Genomic DNA, 10,689 nt, shown 5'->3' with positions numbered 1-10,689 from the left:
ACAGGACAGTCACATTTCATTTTAACACATTTTTGGATTATCATTATTTGTAAATTCACACGTGAGAAATATCAACATTTGGTCATTGATTACAAAAAGCAGAAAGAGCAAAACATATTACAAATGTATGTTATGTACAGTAAATACTGTGTTGCATTTGTTTTTTGCAAGATTCTCACAAATTGAAAGAAACATCATGACAAATAAAATGTTTAAAGTTTTTGGTGAATTTTCCTCTAAATACACTGCCAAAAGAAATTATTTCTGTTGCATTAGTTTGGTTGCACAAAACTACACATTAAAACAAATATTATTATTTTATGAACTGAAACAAATGGCGGCGACTGCTCGCTCACAATAAAAACATGTGTCAATCTGTCTGTGCAGGTTTACAGTGTGTTCACCACTAACTTCACAGCAATATATTCATAAAAACAAATAGCAAAGTACAACCCTGTGCAGGTTTACGTCATGCAGCACTGTGTCGATTTCATGTCATTGGTTCTGATGAATTTCCAAAGAGCAGACACAGGTCAAGTGACAAAATAATCACAAAAAGACTCTGAAGAAGTGAAAGGCAACCAACCAAGACTGTATACTTGATAAACAGCATGACTCATGCTGCAGTGTAATGCATGGTGACATGCAGACAGGGTCCAGATACACCGTGTCCTCTAATTAGTTGAGTTAAGATGACAGGTCCAGTGCATAATACTGCTTATGATGTGAATTTACCCTGTGTATTTAAATCTCAGAGAAAGTCTGATTTCTGGGTTGATACTATTCATCCAGAAATCAGTTCAACTGCCTTATGACTGGATGATGTGCTTAGATTCCTTTAGAGCATAGACGATTGTATATGCATAAAGACAACTCTATATCCACTCAAGCATTGATTTGTTGTGCTCTTCTAGTTAATGGCGAAAGCTTTTGAAGACATTTACACATTTCTTACACACATATGTTGCACTCTTCATCAATCCTCTCCATAAAAATATTTTTTTTAAAAACTGCTTTGGCAGGGAAATTGACAGATTTAATGCAACCATGCACCAAACAAATGAAAACAAACAATGCCAATTGAGTGGGTGTTTTTCTTTGTAAAGTAATACACAAGAATCCACTCTAAAACAAATGTCGTCACACATAAAATAAAGTTTTAGAAAAAAGAAAGAGACTTTATCTCTGAGTATTCATGGGTTTAAAAATTAAAAAAAAAAACATCTATAGGGTGTGATAATATTATTAAATATCATGTTTGTGATTGTTGGTGGCCGAGAGGATGAGCTGTTGGCATTGTTGGCATTGTAGACGGATTGTCTAAGTATTACACCTATGCATAGTGCAAGATTCTTTAACATGTGGTACTTTTATGTACACAGTTATCGATCCTACTTTGCGTGTTACCATATTGTGCATTTCATAAAGTGACATCATTGGAGACCTGTAGAAGTCAATAGTGCATTTTTAAAGAAAAGAACCATTTGTTTATATAAAAATATGCAACCATCGAAAATATGTATGGGCCCGAGGCCAACAAATTTGACTGAAATTAATTTGAATCTCAAACAGAACTTCATGAAGATATATTAGACTCTCACTGTATTGCAAATCTACTCAAATGCATTGAAACTGGAAGACATTTTTTGTGTATGCAGATATAAAGAAAAAGGGTTTTAGGTGTACATTAAAACACTGAATGTGCTTTGAAGTACGCTTTTGAGTGTCAAAAGTTTGGTTTATTATGAGCTGAGTTTTAAGTGAAGGGCTTTGGATCTGGTACAAATAATTACAGACACTCAATTAATTTTTAACAATTGCTTTTTCCAGCTGTTTGACAGAAAATGCAAATTTGTGAAATATGATAAATAACTTTTGTGCTCATTTTCTTTCAGTTACAATGAATCTGAATAACGCTGTGATAATAATCTTTTAGTTACAATGTTTCTGAGTAAAGTTACAATACATTGATATTTAGCTTAATACAATTGCAACATGTGTCCATAATCAACAAATGAAGTTGGTGTACAGCTTGGGAGGCTTTCAGGGAACTCCACTGATTAGATCTGTTCATATTTTTAGGATACATTAGTTATTCTCCCTCCAAATCTGCACAGAGAACACAGATTTACTGGCTTCATAATCTGTAATTTGAAATATTACATTGGAATTTGCGTTTCATATTATCATCCCAGAGCTGTGTATACTGGAGAAAAAACTGCTTCCCTAATGTTTCTAATCCCATTTTTCACAGGAGCATAATTTCCTAACTCGCGTGACTTTTGTCAACACACTAACACAGGTCATAGTCATGGTTACACATGAATTTACTTGCAGCATAAATTTGATTTAATCTCATGTGTGAGTTTTGTCTTGAGTAAATCTGACAGAACTGGGAGCTATGTATAAAACTGTAACAAAGACCTAGTTTATTTGGGAATAACAAATATCATCTGCACACTCCATTAACACTCAGGAAATGCAGCTAATTTTAGAGTCAAAGCTCAGTCTTACATATTTGTCAATGAAACAGCTCCAGGATGTATTTTATGTAGGGATAAGTCAGAAAAACGCCCCAAAGTTCTGGTTGTTTGTTCATTTCAACAAATGTAAACCAATCCGTTAGACACCACATGGGTAAAGGGATAAGTGCTACTTTAAAACAAGTAGCACTACCCTTTATTAGTCAAACATGATTCCCATAAATGCATACTGTAGCTCACAATCCATTGTAATTATAAAGGTGATGAAATAGTGCTGCCTGATTTTTTAAACATAGTCTGATTCCTAAAACAAAAAAAAAGAATACATTGCATCAATGCATCCACTTTGACCGTCCAGGGGTTAAGTCTCTTAAAACTGTGTAAATGTTGTTCGTTTTTCAAGAACCTCAAGGTAATCAGGATCAATATGAAGCTTTGCTTTTAGTTCCCAGTACTCACTCCTGTTGGGCTCCACATACACAGTACTTGGTGATGCACAATAGAGTATTGTCTGTTGTATTCTATCTGGGTGCATGTATTGATGCCTTGCATCAAAGTCTGAGGCATACTGACTTGATGAATGCGCAGCATGCCTGCATGGTAACGTATTGCTGTAGCACGTGTGCTTGTCGGACTCAAGTACATCTCTATAGTAACACTGGTCATCTTGGTGAGGGCTGGAGGGCTTGTTAGGACGCTCTGGAGTGGTGACACTGTATTCCGAGCTTATAACATTACTGGCCGCCTCTTCATCTGAGTGAGCCAAAAAAGCGCCGCTCAACTCATCGAAGTCTCTAAATCCATCCACTGATTTGCTGTCCGTTGGGGTTTGAGCAGTGGTTCTGCATGTGGTTTCTGTGGGAGGTGGGATGTACTCATACACATGTCCAGCAGATGTTCTGACTTTGGGAATGGATCCCTTTTTGTAGAGGCCATATTCAATGTTGAGAGAGCTAATGCAAGCGTTCATGGAGTTATTATGTTCGTTTTGACTCTTTTGATGTCGTTTTTTCATTACCACGAACAATCCTGCAGCCACAAACACAGACACAATGAACATGAGGAGAAGGGCAAGAATCATCACAGATAAAGGAATGGCGCCGTATTGTATGTCAGAGTCCAAGGATGTTTCTATGGTGATAGTGCTGCCAGGGAAAGATTCTTCAGAGGGTGGGATCATGGAGGTAAGTATATCTGAATTATTAGGGCAAAAATTAGTTGTTTTAATGTATCTCATATCCTCCCCAGCGAGCCTTTTGGGTGTACCACAGATGACGTTATTTACAACTGTCCCTGTGCTAAGCTGCTCCAGCCACATCTTTAACTCCAGTATGCCACAAGAGCAATCCCAGGGATTCTCAAACAAATCGACTTGCACCAGTGCTGTAAGTTGATCTAGCACGCCGTTGACCGGAAGATATCGCAAATGGTTGTTGCGAAGATTTAGCCTTGCTAACATCAGGCCATTAAATGTCTCCACGGGTAACGTTTTCAAGAGGTTATTGTTCAGAAAAAGAAGCTGAAGTTTCGGTACATGATGAAAGGTGTCAGAACCAACCTCTTTTATGACGTTGTATTCTAAATATAAGAACTGTAGACTGTCCAGTCCATAAAACATGTCAGCAGTCAGATGGTCAATCAAATTACCGTTAAGATATAATCTTCTGAGATGTGTCAAATCACCAAAAGCCCGGTCGTGTATGCGAGATACTCGATTGTTTCCAAGATGAAGCAAATCTAACCCAGTCGCCTCGATAAAATCGGATCGACGCACCATTGTGATATAATTCCCTGTTAGATACATCTTTTTGGGGTTGTATGGTTTGGGACGTAGGTCAGAGATATTTTCAATCTTTCGCTCTTGGCAGTTCACATTCAGGCCGAGATCTGAAATTTGAAGGTTGCAGGTGCAGGCAGTTGGGCAATCTAAAGGCACGGGGGACTTGGTTTGATATGAAATAATTTGCCCATAATTTTGTGGTTTATTAGATGGGATGCGAGCAGTGGGCCTTGATTTTAATTTGCCTGACTGGCGTGGTCCCTTTGTGGGTCTTGATGAGGACCGAGCAATCCCAGATGAGGTGAAGGAGGCTGTGACCAGAGCTGGCACAGTCCTATGGTATGCATCGGTGATCAAATGTGGCGGGGGTGGCATCTCATATTCAGCAATGGCTCTCCTTGGGCACAACTCCTGTTTTGAAACCTCATCAAGATCTCTCCCATGAAGCCGGAAAGGGAACTCACAAACAACATCACCGACTAAAGCTGCGTACGATATGCTTTCGAGCCAGGTCTTAAGTGCAATCAGCTCACACGAACAGTTCCAAGGGTTCTCCTCCAGCTGTAACTCCACAACACTGTTCATGTGCTCCAGCAGACCGGAGTAGGGAAGCACTTTGAGCTGATTCCCTCTTAAATCCAAATGAGTCAGTGGAACGTAATGGAAAATGTTCACCGGCAGGCTAGAAATTAAGTTGTCATTGAGAATCAGGACCTCCAGATTCTGAAGTCTGCTTAGGGTATTCGGGGCCACATGAGTGATATAATTATAATCAATTTGTAGATATTCCAGACTTTCAAGGCCAAAGAAAAACTCTTCCTTCAAGACATCAATTTTGTTGTTGTTGAGATGCAATCGTTTTAATCCCTGAAGTCCGTTAAAAGCGCCTGCTTCAATCTCAGATATGTCATTATTTCCCAGATGTAATATTGTAAGTCCTTTGTACTCAACAAAATCATCAGCAGATAGCATTTTTAAAAGATTCCCCGTAAGCAGCAGATGATACTGGGAGAAGTACACTGGGCTTATGTCTGAAAGACTTACAACTCCTCTGTTTTCACAGCTCACTGTGAGTATGCCCTCTCTCTCCTCACAGGCACACAGTCTTTGACATATTTTCCCATAATTGCCAAACATCTCAACAGTACACACTGACATTGCACTTAGCAAAATATATGAAATCCAAAGATGCATTTTCCTGAAAAAGGTCGGCCGAGCTCACAGTCCCGCTAAGGTATCCTCAATGTCATCTAGAAATAAAAGACATACAATGGTGATGTAAAAACAGGCAGACTGCAATGAAAGCAACTTCTATACAACAAGCTGTAGCCTGTGTGAGTCAAAGGTTCATTTGCTGTTACCCAGGGGTAACTTCTATCTGTGTGGCTGCTGATTTTAAAATGGCTCAAACAAAGCAGGATAGAAAGCAACTCCTTCAAGCGATGTAAATAACACAAAAGCAAGGTCAAAGCAAGACATGAGCGCAAAACAATGCTCTAAATCCGCTGTGAGGGGAAGCATTTGCTTTACGAAGACATCAACATGCAATTAAATGCTGGTTCAAATTTAAATATATGTAAATTAAAGGTTAGCGGAGATTTTGCACCGTAGTGCACGCCTTGTCAGGCGCAAGACAGCCAGCATAATTCATGTCTAAGTCCTGGTGGAAATACATACCTCACGCACGCTGATGAAGATGTAGGCTTGTTTGGGTATTTCAGCGCATCTTATATTTTTTAATCCGTCACAACGAAAAGAGGAAACATGATCTATTCAGTGCGAGTGCGTTCGTCGCCTCTAATGCACCGGGGAGGATGAAAGAAACGCTGATCAACCATAACTGCCAAATGATTCTCTCTTTCCACGCGGAGCCGGAGGAGACGCAGCTATGCCTGGTAACAAAGTTGCTTATTCGCTCTCTCTCTCTCTCTCTCTCTCTCTCTCTCTCTCTCTCTCTCTCTCTCTCTCTCTCTCTCTCTCTCTCTCTCTCTCTCTCTCTCTCTCTCTCTCTGTGGTCGGAAGGATATGTCAAGTCATTTCAAGCACAAAAGAATCAGCTCCTGCCAAAAGATGTTGACCTACCTACAGAAACGATGTCCCAAAGCACATAAATAATTTACCGGGCTCGGCTGTTCAAACGGGCTGTTAAACCGCTTATGTTATTCATCCTGGAAACAAAATCGTCACCAGATTGTCAAATCAGTTGTTCATAATCTGTCAATCATGTAATGTTCGGTCGCTTGGTTGTGAAAAACAAAGAAGATAATGGTCTTTATTTACAATAGATTAGGCCCCTATATGTCCACTGGCACAGCAGTTTATTTACATCACAGCTGCTATTTTAAAATCTTACAACAGTCAGAGTGCACAAGGTGTCCTGCAGGTGCCCATATTATTTCTGCCAGCCGGAGGTCAGAAGCTCTGAGGTTCAGGCAGAGTATTTTGACAAAAAACATGTAAACCCTTGGATGAGCTGTCACACAGATCCCATTTCAACTCTTGAAAAGATGCACTAAAGTGCTTTTATGGTCTGTGCAAAACAGCCTTAATAATCATGTCATCCACTGCCTAATGCGTGCACACACTGACTTTGCCATGGTATGACGTGTATCGATCACACACACGCACACGCACACACACACACACACACACACACACACACCTCTCCCCCCTCCTCCATCTGTGCCAACAGAACACTTGCAAATTATAAGTGATACCCCTGAAATTATGCAATATTTGTCTGTTGTATTAAAATTAAATTGAGTCACACTGAGTATGAGTTTGTTTTTACCTGGCATTTGGCATGAGTTCTCTCAGCGGTATATACATACAGTATATTATGATTTTATTTTCATTTATCAGAAGTATAGCATCTGAACTAGTGGCACATGTTGCTTTTGAAATTCTGCGTCTGTTTACTGAGAGAGCAAAAGGTAAAGAATAAGACCTGTCATGCCCAGCTCAACCTGATGTGGTAGCACTCATGCGGAAACATGTCAAGTATTGTTTTGTATATCGCTGTGTCCTCATAGAGCTATATCCACCATCATCCTCCTCATTTGGCTCATGCTCACATGGGAGGAGAGAAGGCACATCAGGGACACTGCCTGTGGCTCATACTAAAGAGTATGAAGGCTGTATTCGGTCTGCATGCAATTCATTTGTGCCTCTTCTTTCCTTTGCCCTGAGAGGTTTGCGTTGCATATTGGGCGAGACCTTCAGCATTAGCTAAACCCCATCATTACGCCACTATTTCTGCATAAATTAGCATTTACATTTGTTGCAATATAAAGCAAATTGTAGCTTGTGCAAAATAGCTGTCATCACAACCATCTGAATGTGAAAAAAATCATTATTTTTATTATTTTTCATACTTTAATAAATTAGTCTGCCAACTTTGGTTGTGTAGATATTGTGTCCCTGCATCTTGTGTACATTTATACTTTAAATCTGTCTGCAGTTTGATAATCCCATGTTGTTCATCCATGGTTACAGTGTGCAGAAGGAACATGAGGCACACAGGCGATGCATGAGACGAGCCTCATCTTTCCAAGTCTTCCACGACACTGAACATAATCTCCATCAACTGGGAGCCGAAGACAGCTACTCTTCACACACACACTTACCCACATACACATGCAGAGGCGCATAAAGGGAATCAGCATCACAAATGACTGGAAGAAAATGATGATGACTAACAATTATGTGCTCCAAGGTCAGAAATACACAAATGGAGTTGGAACTGTGCCACAGAGAATGATGGGTAGTGCTTGTGATGTATGTTCCTTACAGATGGTGCGTCGCACTTTGTCATCTGTGTCCATCTGGAGTACAGAAGAACACTTGGCGTCCGAATGAACTTTTCTGGTTTGTCTGGCAGGAACATTTCCGTCAGGGCTCCCATGAGCATTTGATGCATCTGAAGCGATGTTAAACTGCAACACAACACACTTGTGTCAACACAATATGCAAGGCTTGTATTTCCTGGCATTATCATAGTATTATTGACGGTGAGAGTTTTAGTCTCCCCAGTCGACACTTTTGGTTCTATGAATATTTGCACAAGTGGTCTAAATTAAATTGATGCAATATGGGAAAAAAAATACTACTTTAATCAGCATTACTTGTACTTGCATTTACAACTGTAGTCCTAGGTCGAAGTCCCTGGTGCTGAAACAACCTCTGACCACGAAGACAGTGAGGAGATGGCCAGACAAGGCTTTGAGGCCGCTTCAAAGGAAGTAAGTTGGAAGAGCAGGTTGCAAGGAGAGGACATTGCAGGCCGCCTGACACACTCCATCATGTGTAATCTTTGAAAATAGCGTGTCCATTGGGAGAGGTGCAGTGTTTCTCCAACAAGTTCTGGGTCCCCCCTGAACTTGTTGGAGTCCACTGAATGACAGAAAGAGGTCTTTTATGTCAGGGACAAAGAAGAACAGAGGTGAGTACAGAAAAAGCAGAAGAGGAAGATCAAGGAGGACAGAAACTGTTAAAGGAAGAAAACTGAGGACAGACTGCAGCAGAAGAATGTGAGCGAGTTTGTAGGAGCATGAAAAACATCTTTGGTTACAAGAAATCCAACAGCAGGCAGTCTGAGAACATGCCTCCCAGAGCATCTCTACTCTCCCACGAGGAGGTGAGGGAGAAAAAGATGATGGCCACATTATTAGCCATCATGGATGACACTTCTCACCCCCCGTATGGATCCTTAAGTGCCAAGGGCAGCTCCTTCTCTGGCATGCAGCTCCCGAAATAAAGACAAACTACAAAATGTGTTTCATCTCTGCTGCCACGAGGTTCTGGAATCTCCACTATCTTCATCAGACTTTCAAAAATGCTATTAACCTGAATGTTTTTCAAGTATTGTCATCATATGGCACTATCTGGTTACATTGATATCTGCAGCTTTTACTTTTACAGCTTGTTCTCATTCAAATGCACATTTTCATTCAAATTCTTCTGGATTTCTATAATGTATCTAATGGAGTCTTTTATCAATATAACACTTTTCCTATTTCTTTTCATGCCATCTAATTACTTTTTTCACACACTTTGTGAAGCGCGTACATTGAACTGAGCAGCTGGGCTTACTTTATTTAACCTTTTTGTGGAAATCCCGGTGTTTTATTTGTAATTGCCATTTGTCCTTCTACAGCTATTACACCCTCATGATCTCTCTTTGAATTAGTGCTCCTGTGGTCTTTTATTTTTTCACAAATGTTTGGTGTGGGTGTTTACTTGCCCTCTTCGAAAGCTGAGTCAGAACGTGTTGTTGTTGTAAGGCTATGACCATTAAGATATTGATGTAGTATTAGTAAATGCAGATATACTTCATGACAATTGCAACTTCATTACATTTCTTTATTCCTTTTTAATTCATACATTAATGTTGTATTTATATATTGGTATACCACATTATATATATATATATATATATATATATATATATATATATATATATATATATATATATATATATATATATATATATATATATATATATTGTATAACCTATAATATTTCTCAGCTTTTTAGTACACTGCCCTACTTCAGTGGCACTTTAACGTTCCCTTGTGGGAACTATAACATTTTTCTTGTTTCATAGTGCTGACTCAAGATCGTAACATTTTTATATCAAGGGCCCATAAATAGATACTCATCTAACTGAGGCTGATGCCTGACACACGCGCTTTAAGACGTGTTACGTTTTACTGCCTGTTTATGATGGGAGTGGAAATGCTGTATTTGAATACCTTCATTCTTTCAAGTTAATAACTTATTGCTTTCCAACATTTTGACTAAGACCTCTTGGAAATGTTTTTAGGACAGTGTGTGGTCCATGAACCCCAGCATGAGTGCCACTGCTTAAGGAAAACAAATAGAATCAGTCTTTTGTTTTTATGCTAAATGCTGTGGCACCACCTGTTGGTCAAATGTAAGAAATACACTATTAAGAAGGAGATAAGTGACAAAGTAAGGATTGTATCTGATGGTTAATGACTATTGTATTCTGATGTATTGTCCCCCAGCAAAACATGGGGGACAATTCTTCTTATAACTTACCCTTAATTAAAAAACATTAGACATCATACTCATCCATCTTTGTGAAATAGAAATCACTGAACTCAAATGACTAATTTGTCTATATTTTAGTTTGCAATGACAAGTCACTGTAGCTGTATCGCTGCATAGTTGGTTGGAAAGAGAAAAGGGGACATGTTTACATTCACAAATGATTCTGTGAGCTGTGGCTTCTTCAAGCAGCACCTCAACTGTGCACTCACAGAATATCTTTTAACCTTGTGAACAGTTGAGGTGTGGCTTCAAGAATACGAGAGCTGCCAGTCAACAAGAACCAGCAAACACTCTCACTATTGTTGTTAGAATTATATGATTTGGCAATTATCTTTAATTAACCTAAACCAA

At 39.3% G+C, this 10,689-nt stretch overlaps 1 protein-coding gene across 1 annotated transcript; it reads right to left on the bottom strand.

Annotated features, from left to right (window-relative positions):
* Positions 1–1,013: 1,013 nt before the first annotated feature.
* slitrk5b (SLIT and NTRK-like family, member 5b) lies at positions 1,014–6,115 on the bottom strand. Its single transcript, XM_068573170.1, has 2 exons — positions 5,941–6,115; positions 1,014–5,513 (listed from the first exon to the last, which is right to left on the bottom strand). Exon 2 carries the CDS (start codon positions 5,455–5,457, stop codon positions 2,854–2,856), a length of 2,604 nt encoding a protein of 867 aa, XP_068429271.1. The 5' UTR covers positions 5,458–5,513; positions 5,941–6,115; the 3' UTR covers positions 1,014–2,853.
* Between the last annotated feature and the right edge of the window lie 4,574 nt (positions 6,116–10,689).

Source organism: Clinocottus analis, unplaced genomic scaffold (genome assembly GCF_023055335.1).
Source record: "Clinocottus analis isolate CAN_PGR_092001 unplaced genomic scaffold, fCliAna1.0.p SCAF_12, whole genome shotgun sequence".
Lineage (NCBI taxonomy): Eukaryota > Metazoa > Chordata > Actinopteri > Perciformes > Cottidae > Clinocottus > Clinocottus analis.
The sequence above is the reverse complement of the archived record's forward strand: the minus strand, read 5'-3'. Positions and strand labels throughout refer to the sequence as shown.